The sequence below is a fragment of the Heterodontus francisci genome, chromosome 15 (assembly GCF_036365525.1).
Source record: "Heterodontus francisci isolate sHetFra1 chromosome 15, sHetFra1.hap1, whole genome shotgun sequence".
Lineage (NCBI taxonomy): Eukaryota > Metazoa > Chordata > Chondrichthyes > Heterodontiformes > Heterodontidae > Heterodontus > Heterodontus francisci.
In genome coordinates this window covers 62,395,296-62,414,259 of record NC_090385.1, presented here as the reverse complement: position 1 = coordinate 62,414,259, position 18,964 = coordinate 62,395,296, and the positions used below count along the sequence as shown (strand labels likewise).

Here is an 18,964-nt window from a genome sequence, read left to right as displayed (position 1 = left end):
GACCAACTCAGCTATGCACACTCCCCTACCCTTTCCCCGTAGCTCTGCAAATATTTTCTCTTCAGGTGCTTATTCATTTCCCGTTTGAATCTGCCTCTACCACACTCTCAGGCAGTGCATTCCACATCTTAACCAGTCGCTGCTTTGAAAAGATTTTCCTCATGTCACTATTAGTTCTTTTGCCAATCACCTTATATCTGTGTCCTCTGGTTCTCGATTTTTCCACCAATGGGATCAATTTCTCTCTATCAACTCTGTCTATACCACTCATGATTTTGAATACTTCTGTCAAATCTCCTTTCAACCTTCTGTTCAAAGGAGAACAACCCCAGCTTCTCCAATCTATCCAAGTAACTGAAGTTCCTCACCCTGGAGCCATTGTGGTAAATCTCTTCTGTACCCTCTCTAAAGCCTTCACATTCTTCCTAAAATGTGGTGCGCAGAATTAAACACAATACTTCCTTGCTTTTGTACTCTATGCCCCTATTTATATCCTGCATGTTTTTAAACTTCTCTCTCAACCTGCACTGGCATCTTCAATGATTTGTGTACATATACCCCCATGTCTCTCTGTTCCTGCACCCCCTTTAGAATTGTATCCTTTATCTTATATTGCCTCTCATCGTTTTTCCTACCTAAATGTATCACTTCACACTCCATTGCATTAAATTTCATCTGTCATGTGTCCATCCATTCCACCATTCTGTCTATATCCTCTTGAAGTCTATCACTCTCCTCCTCACAGTTCATAATACTTCCAAGTTATGTGTCATCTGCAAATTTTGAAATTGTGCCCTGTACACCCAAGTCTAGGTCATTAACATATATCAAGAAAATTAGTGGTCCTAATACCGATCAATGGGGAACCCCACTGTGTACCTACCCCCAGTCCACAAACCGACCGTTCACCACTACTCTCTGTTTCCTGTCATTCAACCAATTTCATATCCATGCTGCCACTTTCCCTTTTATTCCAACTTTGCTGGCAAGTGTATTATGTGTCACTTTATGAAATGCCTTTTGCAAGTCCATGTATGCCACTTCAATCGCAATACCTTCATCAACCCTTTCTGTTACTTCAATCAAGTTAGTTAAAACACGATTTGCCTTTAACAGATCCGTGCTGGTGTTCCTTAGTTAATCCACGCTTGTCCAAGTGACTGTTAATTTTGTCCCAGATTATCATTTCTAAAATCTTTTCCACCATCAAGGTTAAACTGACTGGCCTGCAGTTGCTGGGTTTGACCTTATCGTTTCTGAACAAGGGTTTAACATTTGCAATTCTCCAGTATTCTGGAACCGCCCCCGAACCTAAGGAGATTTGGGAGATTATTTATTTTTTTATTTAGAGATACAGCACTGAAACGGGTCCTTCGGCCCACCGAGTCTGTGCCGACCATCAACCACCCATTTATACTATTAATCCCATATTCCTACCACATCCCCACCTTCCCCCCATTCCCCTACCACCTACCTATACTAGGGGCAATTTATAATGGCCAATTTACCTATCAACCTGCAAGTCTTAGGCTGTGGGAGGAAACCGGAGCACCCGGCGAAAATCCACGCGGTCACAGGCAGAACTTGCAAACTCCGCACAGGCAGTACCCAGAATCGAACCCGGGTCGCTGGAGCTGTGAGGCTGCGGTGCTAACCACTGCGCTTCGCAATTTCCACCCATACTTCCCTCAATATCCTCGGAGGCATCTGATCTGGTCCTGGTGACTTATGAACCTTTAGTACAGCCAACCTTTTTTAATACCTGGTCTTTATCAATTTTTAGCCAAGCAGTAACTCAAACACCTCCTCTTTTACTGTGTCTTTGGCAGTATCTTCTTCCTTGGTAAAGACAGCTGCAAAGTACTCATTTAGTACCTCAGCCCTGCCCCCTGCCTCCATGCGTAAATCCCCTATTTAGTCCCTAATTGGCACACCCTCATGCTATCCTTTTGCTATTTATATACCTATAGATGACCTTTGGAGTCCCTTTTATGTTAGCTGTCAGTCTCTTCTCATACTCTCTCTTTACCTCTTTCCTTTTTCACTTCTCTGAATAAATATATCTTCTATATTCCTCTATCGCTATTGCTTTCCCAATCTTGTTCCTGCCTCCTTGTACAGCTGAGCTACCCGTGGACTTGGCTCTGGCTGCATTCCCCAGAGAAACCAGAACTGAATACTGGTTGGAGAGCAAGATGCACTCAGGGATCTCCTGCACTACCTACCTGGTCCTGCTTGACTATCTGACAGCCATCCATTCCTTTCTGCCTGCATGCCCTTAAGCTGCAGATGACCACCTTTAGAAAAATGCCATCCACAAAACTCTCAATTTCGTGGATGCACCACTGTGATTTCTGCTGCTGCTCAGGCTCCAAAACCTGGAGCTCAAACTCCTCCAGTTAATGACACTTACTGCACATGTGGTTGTCCAGGACACAAAGCTTTTTGGAGTTCCCACATGGAGCCGGATGTGCACCTAATTAGATGAGATGCCCTGCCATACCTCTGTTAATCGGACTACGAACTAAATGTATCAGAAGTAAAACTTAAGACTTTAAAAACAAACTTAAGAATAAAAACTCTATTTAATTATTTTAGTTTATTATCTTAGATCCTTACCTCAATACTTACCCTTGATACTGGTCTTAGTTCCCTCAGGTTCTGCCGTTCCTTCCTCTCCATACTGAGTCCAACCTCATTCTGATGTGGCTTCCGGCCACATGCTTGCTCTGCCACATGCCTTTTATCCCACTTTGCTAATGCTCAGCTCCCACTCCTCCTGGTCTCTGCTGTATAAATATTTCCAGGCATTGCAAGGCAGTATGTAGTATGTAGATTCAATCTAAAAAGAACAGACTATCTCGGGAGTTTCCTCGGAGATTCTCTCAATTGACCGTCTCCACTTCAAGATTGGTGGAAACCCAGATTTCACCACATAAACAGTGTTTTCACGAAAGTTATGAAGGTTGATTGGAGAACTACCATGAAAATTCCCAGCATTCCTCAGTATTTTTGTGTTTTGTTTTATTCAGTTTTATTTTAGTCAGTGAAGGATGTTACCAGTGGGGGAATAGAACACTTTAAATTTTAGTTATCCAGTGTCAGCATTAAGTACTCCTAGGTCAGATATAACATCAATGAGATGCAGAGTTCGCTCTATTCTACTCCAATAATGTGTCTCAATTGGATTCTCAATAGATCAAGCTGTACTGCACCAGTGTAACATTTCTATTTCTCACACTGGTCTCAGTTTGTTTGAAACTGCACAAGCTCACTTCAGTTAGGATGTTCACAGTCAGCAGAGAGAGTGGAGATTTTCATCTGTATCTGGCTGGATGCGAGACCAGGTTCCAGGGATGAGAGATGATGTTCTAATCCAGTGTGTCACCAATTCCCTTTGATCGGCTAGGAAAGAAATGGAAGATAATAAACTTCTTCATTTTTTTTCCTTAGGTTGACACAAGTAGGATAGTTCACATTCATTCTGTCATCATTCTACGCCGCTCAGACAAGCGCAAGGATCGGGTGGAAATTTCTCCAGAGCAACTTTCTGCAGCCTCAACTGAAGCTGAAATATCCTTTCAGTGATGCCAAAATAGAGATTACGATTACGATAGACACTGGGATTCACAAACAATCACATTTTTGGCCAGCAGATGCAACATTACCTATTGCAAATGTTGTCAGATTTTTTTCATATTTTATCAAGATTGAGGTATCTAAATGCTGGGGAATAAGGATCTTTGCACCCAGTGTCCTCATTAGGCAGTTCCAGATTGAACATAACATGGGTTAGATGGAGAGTAAAGTTTCCTCCTCCATCACCTTGTGAAGCAGACCCTGGTCAGATACAGCATTTGTTACCATATTTACTCGTGTACAAGGCAACCCACAATATCCACCCAAAAAAATCCATAACCTCCACATAAATTGAAGGCCAAAATGACTTCTAATAACCTAAATTCTCCCTTTTGTATAGGTAGACAGATCCACAAATACACTTTCATTTCGTGCAGTGCATTCCCATTAGCTTATTTCTCCAGTACGCTATTGTTGTCATATTTCAGTGGCAATTTTGATTTTAGTCCTGGCTTCTGTTGCTGATTTTGTATTTTTTCCCTGCATCTATCCTGCTGGGCTGTCAGAAAATCAGAAACAGAAGCCTGGACACACGAGTCAGAAGGGAAAGTTGTCATTTAAATATCACAGCACTGGAGCAGCTTAGCAACAGCTGACATTTAGCGAATAGGAATACATTGGTATACTGTTGCTGAGTCCACTGTCTTTAGAGAAATTTCTCCACTAGAAAGAAACCCAAGGAAGGATGTGATCTACTTACAAAATGGGCCACCCCTTACCCCCCCCCCCCCCCCCCACCCCCCAACCTCTAATTCTTGGTTCTATATAAAGACATATCAATGTTAGTCTTATATGTGAGTTTATAAGTTAGATGCAGAATAAAACTTCTTAGGAGATGTAGAGTATGTCTCTGTACTATATCAAAATATGAAACGGACAAATGTAAACTTTTTGCCTATTCAACTGGGAGATACTGGGATAAGAAGGAATTTTTTTTTTAAACTGAATATTCCTTCACAACCTTATTTTTCTGTATTTCTATTTAGATTAGAAGTTCACTTTTGGTGTGCTGTAAGACTTTGATATCACTGGGTTCTAGGGAGGATTGCATTATATAGAACTTGTGGGTTTGCAGAATTCAGGGGCAGATGCATTACCTTTTGGTAGTAGAGGTTTTATATATAATCTTTGACAACTCGCACAGGTTAGCTGAAATGACTGGCCGCCCAATGAGAGTGGTGGGATGGTACCATTCTCACCCTCATATCACCGTATGGCCTTCACACGTAGGTAAGTCATTACTTAACTGGGCATCAAGTAACAGTGGAACCAACATCTCCTGTGTGAGCAGTTTAGAGAGTAGGTATTCCTTGTTAGCAGTGATCTTTTTCGCCTTTGCTCCTTTCTGCCACAGTTTTGACAGGCCTCTGGTACCTTGCTCAACTAGATTTTTTTTAATGTATGAGCCAAGACACTGAGATAGATTTTAACTTGCACTGCTGGATGTTGAGGTTGGCGTTGCAGATTGGCTGTTCATTATACACTCCGCCCGATCTTCCTGCCCACCAACTCCGATGGAAAAGAAAAATCGGCCATGTGCGGAACGAGTGACCAATCCAATACGCCAACTTTACTGCCCAGATCGCATTTTAAAATCTATCACATGTATTTTTCTGGCCATTTGATTGTTAAAGGCATCATATCTGACCTGATTTGTATTTTAACTGGTTGTCCACAGCACGTGCACCTACCAGCAGGGTTCACTGGATGATGAACTGACATAGGAACTCAGGCCGATTTTTTTTTTTTGTTGATTTTTTTTTTTCTCCCCCCCCCCCCCCCCCCCCCTCCCTCCTGCCTAGCTTTGCATTTTAGAACCCAGTTGGAGTATCTTTGTTGATTTCCTAGACTGGCGAACTTAGCACAGAATCTGGAACCTGGAATCTGAGTCTAATGGATTCAAGTTACTAAAGAGACATTTGGATGCTTCGACAGACGACCATAGACTTGCATTTAAAGATGAACTAAATAGACCAAAAGGCCTTTCACGTTTGTACTTATCATTTTGCATGGTTTTGCATTTGCTCCTAAGCCATCAGTGAGCTTACCCAGTGTTTTTAATTTGTGAGAAATTTTGTAATATAACATGCAGCATTGTGACTTCTCAATGTTTTGTTTGTATCTGTTAAAAAAGAGAAAAAATGATTCTTTCCTGTTCACTATTTGGGCAGTAGATATTTTCACTTGAAGGTTTTTCTAGTAAATCTGCAGGAGGGCTATCTTCTTATTATGTTGGCTATTGGGATGTTATGCATTACCATCCTACACCATACCACATACCATCCTGACTTGGAACTATATTTCCATTTCTTCACTGTCTCTGGGTCAAAATCCTGGAACTCCTTTCCGAACAGCACTGTTGGTGTAGCAGCACTCCAAGTACTGCAGCGGTTCAAGAAGGTGGCTCACCACCACCTTCTCAAGGGCAATTAGGGATGGTCTAGCCAGCGACGCCCACATCCCACGAACAATAGGTCACAATAAGGTTGTATCTTGCCAATAAAATCTGTTTCGCCCCTAATATGCCAATTCAGATCCAAACTATGTTAAAGTCTTTTTGTTGGAATAGTTTGGAGTCCATTTCGTTTCCTTGCCAGTTCAGTTTGCACATAAGTAATCTGTTCAAGAAGTAAAGCATGATCAATTTCTATGTAATTTCTCTGTTATCTCTGTCAGATGTCCGTACTCAGGCCATGTACCAGATGATGGACCAGGGCTTCGTAGGGCTGATCTTCTCCTGTTTCATTGAGGACAAGAACACCAAGGTCTATATTGCTCTCTGTTCTTTTGTGCGTTCGTTCCTTTGGTGGAAGTCAGCAGTGGTTTACTGCTTCCTCAAAAGGTGTGAGAGAAAATCACTGGGCCTTTTGTTGCCCTTTAGTGGCTTTTAACAAGCGACATTAGTGCACCCTTTGCTGATGTCAGACAGAACAAAAGGATAACTTGTCATTTTCTTGGTAAGTTATCCTTTTGTTGTGATCTTAAAACAAACTGAAAATCTGAAATAAAAATGTAGAAAATGCTGAGAATGCACTGCAGATCCGTTAGCATCAATTCTGAGGGATTTCTGCATTATTGGAGGTGCCATCTTTTGGAGGAGACATTAAACAGTCCTTTTCAGGTGGATGTAAACGACTTCAGCACCATTTGAAGAAGATCAGGGAGTTCTGCTGGTTTCCTGGCCAACACATAGCTGCTAAACAACACCTCCAAAAACAGATTAATTGTTCATTCATCTCATTTGGATCTTACTGCGTACAAGTTTTCTGCTATGTTTTCTCACAAAACTACCATGACTTCACTTCAAAAGTAATTCATTGGCTGTGAAGCATTTTGGAATGACCTAAGAACATGAAAAGCACCATCTAAAACCAAGTTCTTTTCTGTCTTTCCTTTTCAGATGTCAATTGACCTGTAGTGCATTTTCCATTTTTTTATTTGAAGGGCATCAGAGCTGCGCAGGAGAATATTTTTGCAATCACTGTCAACAAGTGCTCAAGTGGCAGCTATTGCTCCAACATGGCAGCCTTAATTAGGTCAAGGGCAGCAGGCGCATGGAAATACCAGCACTTCTGAGTTCCCTGCCAAGTCACACACCATCCTGACTTGGAAACAGATTGCCATTCCTTTATCATTGGTGGAACAAAATCCTGGAACCCCCTACCTAACAGCAGTATGGGAGCACCTTCACCACACGGACTGCAGTGATTTAAGAAGGCAGATCACCATCATCTTCTCAAGGGCAGTTAGAGATGGGCAAGAAATACAGTCCTTGCCGGTGATGACCACATACTATGAATGAGTTAAAAATCCAAACTAAAGAGAGTACTATCTTCTGCACTTCTCTAACATCTTCATTTCCCAGATAAACCCTCCTTGTTTCCTTGAAGAGTGTGATTGCCAATTTGTATTGACTTATCAATAGTTTTGTGCTCTGGCTTAGGTTGATACTGCTCCAAACTCATTTTATATCCATGATGTAAACATCCATCAGAGAGATAAATCACGCTTATTTCTTCAATCTGGCTTAGATTTGAATACATGACCATAAAGAGAAAGGATGATTTACTAAATCGCTTCCAGAGCAAGGTTAGCTAAGGTCTCAGTGCTTTCCTGCAAAATTATTACAATTCCAAGAAGCAGCATGTTTATGTGAACAGTTAATGATTAAATTCCATCCAGATTTTGTGGTAGCTCTTACCAGTTTAATTAGCTTGTTGAGAAGACATAAAAAATTTAGATGGCCGGATTAATCAATATATTTTGCCTTTTTACATGTTTCCTACAGACCGGCCGAGTTCTCTATACCTGTTTCCAGTCAATTCAAGCGCAGAAAGGTTCTGAGTAAGTATAATGCAGTCTATGTTATTCTAGTGAAAATAATATATACCAAGGATCTTGGTTTTTAATGTGAGGTGTTTAATCTTATTATGGGGAAACGTCAATAGAAAGGAATGGACAAATTGGAGAGTTGGCTCATCCATGCATATGTCTTCACTTTAATTTTAGGGTACTTTTCACAAGAGCTGATTGCTTGCCTTCTCTGTCAGGGGTTGAACTCTGTGTGAGATAACCAGTTGGTGGACAAAAACAATTTCAAGTTTGAGACTTGTGCATAAAATATGTAAAAGTTGGTAGGGCTGTAATCTAATCTCTGGGGTCATACAAACATCGTAAAGTACTTGAACTAAGCTTATAGGCTAGGACAGGGATCTGCAACCTACGGCTCCGGAACTGTTTGCAGTTCCCAACTTTTTTCAGTTGGATCGCAGAAACGTGAAAAAGCCTAAAAAAAATGAGGTCAAGAAAAGTAAGAGCCATGTTTGTATTGTAGGGATAAAAGGCTAATCATTATGCTACACTTTACAGTTTCAAATGATTATTTTAACAAGAAACAACATAATTCTCTAAATAAATCTGTTTGAGTGGTATAGCTACACCATAGTTCTAGATATTGTCTTTGGTTCAAGGAACAGGATTTATGGTTGCGGCCATTATTGTTTCTATTATATCTGAGATGATAAATCTTTCTAAATATGCTATTAGAAACTATTTTTTTGATCATGAGAATCAATAGCCAAAAAATTGTCTTAATTTAACCTAATGTTTATTTTAAAAATAAATTTACTGACAAAATTATAGTTTTTTTAAAAAAGTCAAAAACTGCAATAATTCAGAGTTGGGGCTATTTTAATTTTGATTTTTCTTTCTATTGATACATAAATTCAACACTTTTTATTATATAATGAAAGTATGCATTGTACCAGAGACTTTACAGTTTGTCAAGTATTTTGGTTTAGAAATGCCTAATTTACGTCTTGTGGCGCCCAATAGTTTTAATTTTAGGCATTTTTTTTTTTAAAAAGGCTTTTCGGGTAAGGAAAAAATGTTGCAGACCCCTGGGATAGGATGTCACCTGAATGGCATTAACCTTTGATAATTTGGTTACAGGTATGAACGAATAGAAATTCCTATCCACGTAGTTCCCCATGAAACCATTGGTAAAGTGTGCCTGGAGTCTGCTGTGGAACTTCCAAAAATTCTTTGTCAGGAGGAGCAGGATGCTTATAGAAGAATTCACAGGTACAGTAAAAAATGAGATGTAGCTTTGTGTATCAGGCATTATTTAAATGGTGAAAAGCTAGAAACAGTACGAGATCCAAAGTGATTTATGATTCCAGGTACACAGATCATTAAAATGTCATGAACAGGTACAGAAAATGATCAAAATAGCTAATGAAATGCTGGCTTTTATATTGAGAGGAATAGACTATAAGGGGATAAAAGTCATGCTTCAGCTATTCAAAGCCCTGGTTAGACCACATTTGGTGTACTGTGAGCAGTTCTGGGCACTACACCTTAGGAAGAAGGGAGGAGCATAGATTTATTAGAATGATAACCTGGACTGCAAGGGTTAAATTATGAGGAGAGAGTACACAAACTGGCATTGTATTCCCTGGAACTTAGAAGGTTAAAGGCTGATTTGATTGAAGTTTTTAGGTTAACAAGGGGAATAGATACGGTAGATTGGGAGAAAAAATTTCCGCTGCTTAGGAAGTCTAGAACTAGGGGCCATAGTCAAAAAAATTAGAGACAGACCTTTCAGGATGGAAATTAGGAAACACTTCTTCATGCAAAGGGTAGTAGAAATTTGGAACTTCTGTAAATGGCAATTTTTGCTAGATCAGTTATTAATTTTGAATTGCGCTTGATAGATTTTTATTAACCGAAGGAATTAGGGATATGGGACAAAGGCAGGTATATGGAGTTAGGTCACAGATCAGCCATGATCCCTTTGAATGGCGGAACAGGCTCGAGGGCTAAATAAGCTACTCCTGTCCTTGTGTTCCTATGTTTATGTTGTATATATGATCTATTGTCCATGAAGTCCAGGAGTTCAGTTGCAACCATTTAATCCTTTGAGTGGATATGTGATCACTATGGAGAGAAAGCACTGAGGTCAGTGCTGTACTGAATCTGCATTACAGTGCAGACTAAAGAACTATACTATATTCTCTCCCCATGTCATAAAAATGAATTATGTTATGGTTTTGTCAGTCACATTATGGTTCTGTTGAATTTTTTTTTAATATAAACATTTGTATTAATGGTTTTGTTTTCCTTTTTAAACTATTGTTGTGCTTAGCAAAACGGGGTGCTAATGCTGGAATGTTAGTGCCCTTTGGGCACCTAGTGCCATCATCAAGTGCAACAAAATTAAATACGACATGGGTCAGATACAGATACTTTACCCCAACAATCCAAGCCTTCAAAGAGCACCCTGTGTGACATTTGCTTACATCAGCCATCTATGTGATCTATTTTAGACTGACGTTAATGCTGGGTGAAACTTAAATCTGCATCAGATTTAAATTTGAATGTTAGAACCTGAGCTAAATATTTTTTTCTACAAATACAAGCTCACAGGTATGAGATTGAGACAGTCAAACCCACTTTATTTAAGACTTTTGATGGCCTTCAGAGAGAGTGAACTTTGACTCCTTCATAGAGGCGAAAGAACAGCAATCAATCCAATGGACCATCCAATCTTCCCCTTCTTCACAATGGTCAAATGCTGTGATCCTGGTTCAGTTACATCTATTTTTTTCTTAATTGATGTAATTGAAGCCAGTATATATTCCATAGGTACTACATGAAGCTAACTAGCTTGGTGCTGTCCACATTAATAAAGCTTTTTTCACTTTGAAATTCCTACATCTTTGAACAGAATACTTCTGTTGAAGCCATTATTTAGAAGCTGCCCTTGTTCTTACAAGTGCATTTGAATAGAGTAACACCACTGTAACTGGCACAAGCATCAGTTTTATTCATATCTTGTTATGACCAGGTAAGAAAGGGGTCTAGGGTTCCCTCTCAGTCTTCACCTGGTCTTACTGTAACAGGGTTTTTTTTTAACACACTGTTTTTAACTCCCCCTTAGTGAATCCTTGTTCAATAACTTCCAATTATAAGGCAAAGAAACTAGCCAAACAAGTTTTCTTAGGTTTAAAGAAAAAAGGTTGAACTTTATTTAAACTTAAACTAATTCACTTAACACCTACGGATACACGACACGCCCACGCTAGCATGCATACGTGCTACATACATGCAGATAGAGACAGAAAAGAGCAGAAGAAAAAAAAGTGGAGAAGTTTGAGGCAATCTCTGAAGAGGGTTTTTGTTACGGTTCTTCGAGCTCACTGTAGAGTCCTTGATTGTAGGTAGATCTTGCTCTTCGTTGGGGCCCAGTATTCTTCTTAAACCTTGTTTGCTGTAGGAGACCTTTCTCTCTTGGGGTTCATGTGTCTTCAATGGATTTGGAGTTCCGTGAGAAAGAGAGGAAGAGCCAGACAGAAGAGGTCTTTTTGAGTCCAGGAGCATACTGCAGTCTCTGAGTTCAAACTCTTAGTACAATTCAGAAAAACCAGGTTGCCAAGCTGGCTAGACATGTGACCAGCTGGCCACATCTGTTTGTGGATTCGGCCATCCCAGCAGTCATCCTGAAATTTGAGCTTCCTCACCTTCAATGTCTGATGCTCAAAGTCCATTGTGGGTTAAATCGGATAGGGAGGTGACCCCTTTGTCTCCACAAGCATGGTCTGTTAATATGCAAATGTCTTTCCAGTCAAGATTTTCCAGTTAGATTTCATTAGCCCTAAATTGGATTTTTTTTCCAGGAGAGTCAGTAGTGGGCGGGTCTATCCTGAACTCTCCTTCATTGCTTTGCTGAGTCATGCAAAGGCGTTTGACTTCAGGGGATGGATGGTTCTCTTTTTTTTCTGACTGTGGGGGAGGATTCTTTGCTAATCTCCCCTTTGTCCTCTGGAACACTCCTACCTGCAGGTTTTTGTACAGACTCTACAACACTCTCCTGTGGCACTTCAACTAGGTGAGGCATCAGACTCACGGTTTCTCTGCCCCCTAGAGGTCTTTCTTTGTTCCTGCAGGTTCCTGTAAATGCTGTTAGCAGCTCTGCTGGGGTGCTTCTAGTGTCTGCATTTACACAAGAGGATTTGGGGTCTAACTTTTCAAATTTTTCGGGGTTGGCTGACCGGACAGTAGAGGTTTTCATCCGGGATTCCTCCCAGACTTCCTTTAACCTGCCCTCGGTCGCTTTTTCCCCTTCCCTTTCTAACCTTTTGCCAGCCTTGTGCCTGCCTGTCCCCTTTTGTTCTCGGTGGGGGTCCCTTACAGTTCACCAGCCCTCTGCTGGTGGGTCCTCCTAACACCAGTACAGGACTTAAGGGATGCAGTTTTCACTGTAGGTTGGGGTTTCCTCTCAACCTGGCACATGTGACAACTCTTGCTGTACTCCACCACTTCTTTGTGGAGATTTGGCCAGTCAAACTGCTGTCTTATGCGGGCTTTGGTTTTTCGCATGTACAGCTACTGTAGTCTCATGGGCCCATCTTAATATTTCTCTCCGGTACCTCTGCGGCACCACTAACTGGTGAACAACTGTCCACTCCTTGCTTTCTGGTCTGTGAGGAGAACTCAATTTCCTCATCAGTACCTCATTCTTTAAATAGTAGCAATCAGGGACTCCCTCTGCTTCACTTTCAGACTGGGCAGCCTGTGCTAACTCTTGCAATACTGGGTCAGCTTGCTGAGACTCAGCTAGGGAAAATCCATTTGACTCATTCCCTGGGTCTTCTAATTCTCTAAAGAAAGTCTCGGATAGACAGACCTCATATTCATCTGCCTGCAGTGCCAATTCAGTCTCCTCTGGGGGAGCTGGTTTGATCATGGCCTTACTCATTACACATTCAGGGAGACTGCAGGGAACCGTCACCTGCCACTGCCCTGTCTCTCTGACCTCCTGCGGTCTTTCTTTCACCACTGGGGGGACCACCGCCTTCACCCCCGCCAGATCATTACCTAGGAGCAGGTCAACCCCGTCCACAAGCAAACTAGGGACAATCCCTACGGTCACCAGTCCTGAAACTAGGTCATACTCCAAGTGCACCTGGTGTACAGGTACAGGCATACACTGCCTTCCAATACCATTCACCACCATTCTGGTGTTCACTGCACTCTCTGGGGGAAAGGTCAGGCCTTTTCCCAGTAAAAGGGATCTAGTGGCCCCTGTGTCACTGAGAATTACTATGGGCTTGTTTGCCCCACTCAAGGGGTATGGGGTTACTTTCCCTTCAAACACAAAACCTGGATAACCTTCAGAAATCCTATTAACTTTTCCTGCATTTGCTATAGTAAGCTTCCTGTGTTACACTCTTACTGTAGTTAAAGCTACAGCTTGCTCTGTTGTGCTTTCCTTCAGGATTCCTTCTTCACTGAGCGGATGTGCCCCGATTAACCCTACAGGTTTTCCCTTTAGTTTCCAGCAGTCAGCTTTTAGATGACCTGCCTTATTGCAATGGAAGCAGATAGGTCTCCGGGTCTCATTCCTGCTGACAACATTTTCCCTTTTGCTAGAGGAGGGTCCCCTGTGTCTCCTGCTTTTCCTTCTCTCCCAGGACTGCTTTGGCTTCTATCACCTTCCCGCCCTCTGACATTTTTGGATTTGTGGGGTAATTAGGAAAGGTTTTCCCCGGGAAACCGACTTATAAATTAAAGCAAACTCATCAGCCAGAACGGCTGCTTGCCGGGCTCTCTGAACCTGCTCCTCCTCTCTATGGGTCTTTATGGAGAGTGGGAGTATATCTGAGCTGTACTTTAAGAGCCCTCAGCCACCGGTCAAAAGCCAGCTGCTTACTTTCAAACTCCAGATAAGTTTGATTGATTTGCTTCTTGAGGGTTCTAAACTTTTGGCAATAGGCTTCGGGTACTAATTCATATGCCCCGAGGACAGCATTTTTTGTCAGTTCATAATTTGATGAACTCTCATCTGGCAACAGGGAATAAACCTCATGGGCTTTTCAGGTTAGTTTGCTTTGTAATAAAAGAGTCAGGTCTCAGCTAGCCATTTTAGCTGCCTTACCAGTTTCTCAAAGGACACAAAAAATGTTTCTACATTATCCTCATTGAATTTCGGGATTAGTTGAGCTAGTTTTAACAATTCTGTACCCAGCCCTGAATTACACTTCTCCATATTGATCATGCTTTCAGTGGGGTCACTCTGTCGCTCCCCCAAGTTAACTCAAGCTGCTTCAGCTCTCTCTCTTTGCATTCCTTCTGGAATATTCTCGCTCTCTCTCTCTCTTCCCCCCCCCCTTCCTCTGTCTCGTTCCTTTTTCTGTCTTTCCTTTTCACATTCCTTCTAGAAGGCTCTTTCTTTCTCCCTCTCCTTCTCTAATTCACATTTCCTCTGTTCCAGTTGTATCTTTGCTAACAATACCCTGTCGGAGTCTACTTCCAACCCTGTTTCTACTTCTTCAGATTCAAGGGAAAAATGGTTGGTCGCTAGCCTTAGGAGTTCAGACTTCCTAGGCTTGCCACGTACAGCGATCCCACACCGCTCAGCCATTTTCCTCAACTCCTCCATAGACAGTGCTTTTAACTTATCCCAAGTTACTTCACTGGCCATCCAAGAAGTCATCCTGAAATTTGAGCTCCCTCACCTTCAATGTCTGATGCTCAAAGTCCATTGTGGGTTAAACTGGATAAGGGAAGTCTCTACAAGCACTGTCTGTTAATATGCAAATGTCTTTCCAACCAAGAGCCTGGTGATTCTTCTTTTAAACAAGTCCTTTCTTCACTTCAGCAACAGTTTTCAAATCAATGTTCATATCACAAAATTAATGTGCCTCATTCTTGGCAGGTGGTGTTCTGCATGACAATCTCCTATACACACAATCATGAGACGTTCCTCCTCCCTGGAGCAGGCATTTCAGTTAGTATGCTTCCTCCCATCCCACCTTAAATTTACTTTTACTTTATTAGTGTTCATATTATTGGAAACAGAATAATCATATTCTAGTGGCTTAGTATATGTTAATGTGGATTTTGCCTCTTTTTTTGGTATGGTTAAAGTTTACTAATCTAGTTCACTTTCTTGCTGCCAGTGGATTTTTGTATCCAATAGAAGATTTCTCCATAAACTGTAACTTTTTATCATTTATTTCAGTCTGACACATCTGGACCCTATAACCAAGATTCACAATGGATCAGGTAGATGATGGCTCAATGCCTCCATAACCCTATTTTTGCAAAACAAAATGGCATATTAAGTGACATAATAGAAGAGTACAGCAGGAGACTTACACCTTTGATCCTGATGATTACTGGAAAAACATAAAGAGTTGGAGAAATAATAGTAGGATGGAGGGAACTATGTGGAAGTCAAAAATATCCATTTCACAGATGAGCCCTTTTTTCCTCTTCCTCGCAATTTACAAAGGTTTTCTGCAGGGAGAAAGATTAGCTATGTGCTTAAACTTCTATACAGAAGATACAAAATTACAGAAAGCAGCTGTGAAAGAGGTGATGTTTGAAGCTTTGCGATTGGTATTCTTTGAGTACTTATGCATAGCCTTAACAAAAATGTTCAGCGCTATGTTCAAGTGCACCTTGAAGAATTACTGCTGCCATAAACAGACAGGCTTTTTGAATTGAGGAAACTTCTAAGATACTGCTGTGAGGCTGCCTGATTTTCTGTGACATTGTAAGTTTTATAGTGTTTGCGATATGTTGGGAGCTATGCCACAGATACACAGGCAGTGTAAATCACATTACGGTTGTAGAATTTTAGTTGTTAGGTAGAACTGACAGCTGTAAGTTAAAATGTGGAGTATATTGTGAAAGAACCCATGTTCTGTGGTAATTGCCACCCCGAATTAGAGCTTATTGTTAACTGAGTGTTTTCCTGTTCCCCATTATTGGATATGCTTTTACAATTGATTAATGTCTTATCCGAATATTGTTGTTGATGATGCAGATTGATTATAGTGAACAAAGCTAATCCTTTCTTTGAGTGCTCAGTCTTTCTAAATGGGGGGAAGGGGAAGAGTGCTGTTGTACTGGGGGAGTTGGAAAAAAGTTCCAGCATACTGTAGGAAATAGGATCTCTGAGTGGAAGAGAAAGGATAATTATTGTTGAGGTCATTTCAAAAGTTCAAAATTGACTAGGGTATTGGCCGCCTGGACTCCAGCCTCCACCGCACCCCCACCGCCCTACACCACACCACACCCCTGCCCAGAAATGCATGTGCCAATAGCTGCTGGAGAGGTGAGGTCAACAAGCGGAAGCAGTATGTACAACTCTAAATTTTCTGTATACAGCCCTGGGTGAGTTGGAATTTGTAGAACTTGTGTAGTGTTGGAGAAGTTGAGCCTAGAGGTAGCAAAGGCATGGATGAGGGTTTCATTGACGATCGGGGGTGATGAGGTAGACGATACTACCTCGATGAAAATAGGTGCTTTTGGTGATGGATGAGATGTGGAATGTGAGAGAGTTCTGAGATTGTGCACCAAAGGGTGTACGACCTGTGCGATGTGAAACATATGTTTTTTTTCCACAAACAAATTGATTCAGTAGATTATTTGCTTTCAAAGGGCAACATTACAGAAGTTAGCTTTAAGTTAGTTTAAAACAAAAAAAAGTTGCCAAATCTGTTAGAGAAATCTGACATCTAGCTAACTTTCTCACTCTCTGCTGTTGGATAAATGCTATAATGCATCTGAAACTGGGAATTCACCTGCTCAAAAGCAGGCCTATTATTAAATAAATCCCAACGCTTGAATTAAGAGAATGAAAGGATCGGGAGGAAATGTCTAATCAAAAATAGAGACAATTTATATTCTACCCTACAGTAATATTCTTCTTGAATATGTAAAATTATTGATCCAATTAAAAATAGATAATTGGGTACAAGGCATCACTGTGAATGAGCATTTTGACTTGATATTTGCCTAGATGAGAGCAAATCACTAAGTAGGTGTAATTCTGAATATTTGTAGTAAGGGTGGGCTAGATTCAGGGTTTGGTGTACTTAGAGTTTCATTTGTAGTGCTTATTTGCTCTAAATTAGTTACGCATTTTTTAGGATTCAACTGTTTTATGTTTTGAGAACAAAAATATCCACCACGTGGAATGTACCCAATATGGTTTGAAAAGTTGTTAAATGCCTTGACTGGAAATATTTCCCTTTTTGTCTTCTATTTCTCTAGTTTTCACGAAGAATCTGTGTAGCCAGATGTCGTCCATTAGCGGTCCTCTGCTACAGTGGCTGGAGGATCGTCTAGATCAGAACAAACAGCACATCCTGGAACTTCAGCGGGAGAAGGAACAGCTGCTGCAGGAACTAGCGGCCTTAAAGTGAAAGGAATTGTAGGAGCTGAGGGAAGAGGGACAGAAAATTGCACACAGATTATTCTTCTGTTACTGATGAGCAAGGAAGCTGTTGGACTGCAACAAAGCTATTAGCAATACTTTAATGTCATGTTTAAGACCCACCTTCCTTTTGTGTCCTTGATCTTTCTTGCCTATCAAGCCAATCTTATGCCCAAACAAATGGAAGCAGGCACATTGCAGCTTTGGTTGGATTTTGTGTCAAAGGGGGATTGTTCTAGTCATTGCTGGATCTCGGAGTCCACATTTCAGGAGTCGAGCACTGGAATTGGTGGCTCTATTTACATGAAGTTGTTGCGTAGACGAAATTTCTATCAATGTTTTAACTAATCATTCTTTTAGTTTCACAATGTGGTGGTAGAAGTTGATTTAATTAACATTACTTATCAGGACTGGGGAAGTTGTTGACTATTTGATAAATTTGTCAACAAAACAATGGCTGCTTGTGTTTTTATTTGTGGTCTGCCTAATGGAAACTGGAAATTTGAGATAGCTCTTAGCCACTAGATGTTCTGTTTGTTTTTTGTACATGCCAGATGGAAAATTAAGAACTGGCATATACTGGAGAACATATCTTTCAATGCCATAAGATATCACAAAACATCAGCTATATATAGAGAGGTTAGACTGTTTATTTCTCGCTATTCTCCCTGTGAATGGAATTGGTGAGTAAAGTGGAGATAATTCTGTGCGTAAACAATTTTCTTCTCAACTTCAGATATATTTAGGATGCTTTGACATCAAGAGCAGAGTGTCAGCACATTACCATTCTGCATTATATTGACTAATTTCAGCACTTCAGACCCTTTCTGTGGCATCTGAGTGAATCATTAAACAAACAGCAAATCCTGGAACGTCAACAAGAGAAGGACCAGCTTTTATCGGGAACTAGCAGCTCTAAAGGGAAAAGAATTATAGGAGCTGTGAGAAGAGGGATAGGAAATTGCACACAGATGACTCTTTTACAGATGTGAAGGGGAACTCTTGAACTGCAGCCAAGCTACATAGTTTGATTTAATTGAATACACATGACAGCCCCACTTTACAATCTACTATGTTGTCTATTCGACTGCTTAAACAACCTTGAGCACGCCTTTGATTTTTTCAGTCTAAAGCACAATTTGAATTACCATTTTCATTCAGCTGTGTTTATTGGTATCTGAGCTAGATCTGAATACATTTAATTATTAATATACATCTGGTGAGCTGTTAAACTGGTACAGGAACAACAGCCACAATCCAGTCTGAAATGTACTGGGAGTCTGTATGGGTTTGAATTAATACTTTGTAGAAATAGTTCAACCACAACCCGTAATGACATGTGCAGCACATCTTGCCAGATTTTAGTTTCTAAGGATAATAAAAATTTTGGTTTGCATAATACTATTGTACTAACTGCCCATTTGTGACTTCTGGTGCACTGGCCTCTGCAGATAAACCGAAACAGCTTTGTAGCCTTCAGCCTAGATATGCACTGATGTGGGTATTGGTTAAATTGGATATTTGTATTTAAAATGTAATTTGTAATTAAACAGTATTAAGAATAAAATCTGCCTTCTACTGATGTGGAATAAGATA

At 40.8% G+C, this 18,964-nt stretch overlaps 1 protein-coding gene across 1 annotated transcript in view; it reads left to right on the top strand.

The window, feature by feature from the left end:
- brcc3 (BRCA1/BRCA2-containing complex, subunit 3) overlaps positions 1–18,964 on the top strand; it is a 21,415-nt gene extending 2,451 nt beyond the window's left edge. The window contains exons 2-8 of the mRNA XM_068047641.1: positions 3,454–3,574; positions 4,783–4,869; positions 6,316–6,404; positions 7,928–7,983; positions 9,091–9,222; positions 15,164–15,207; positions 17,206–18,964. Of these exons, the coding sequence (XP_067903742.1) occupies positions 3,454–3,574; positions 4,783–4,869; positions 6,316–6,404; positions 7,928–7,983; positions 9,091–9,222; positions 15,164–15,207; positions 17,206–17,357 (681 nt within the window). The 3' untranslated portion in view covers positions 17,358–18,964. The remainder of the gene's footprint in view (positions 1–3,453; positions 3,575–4,782; positions 4,870–6,315; positions 6,405–7,927; positions 7,984–9,090; positions 9,223–15,163; positions 15,208–17,205) is intronic.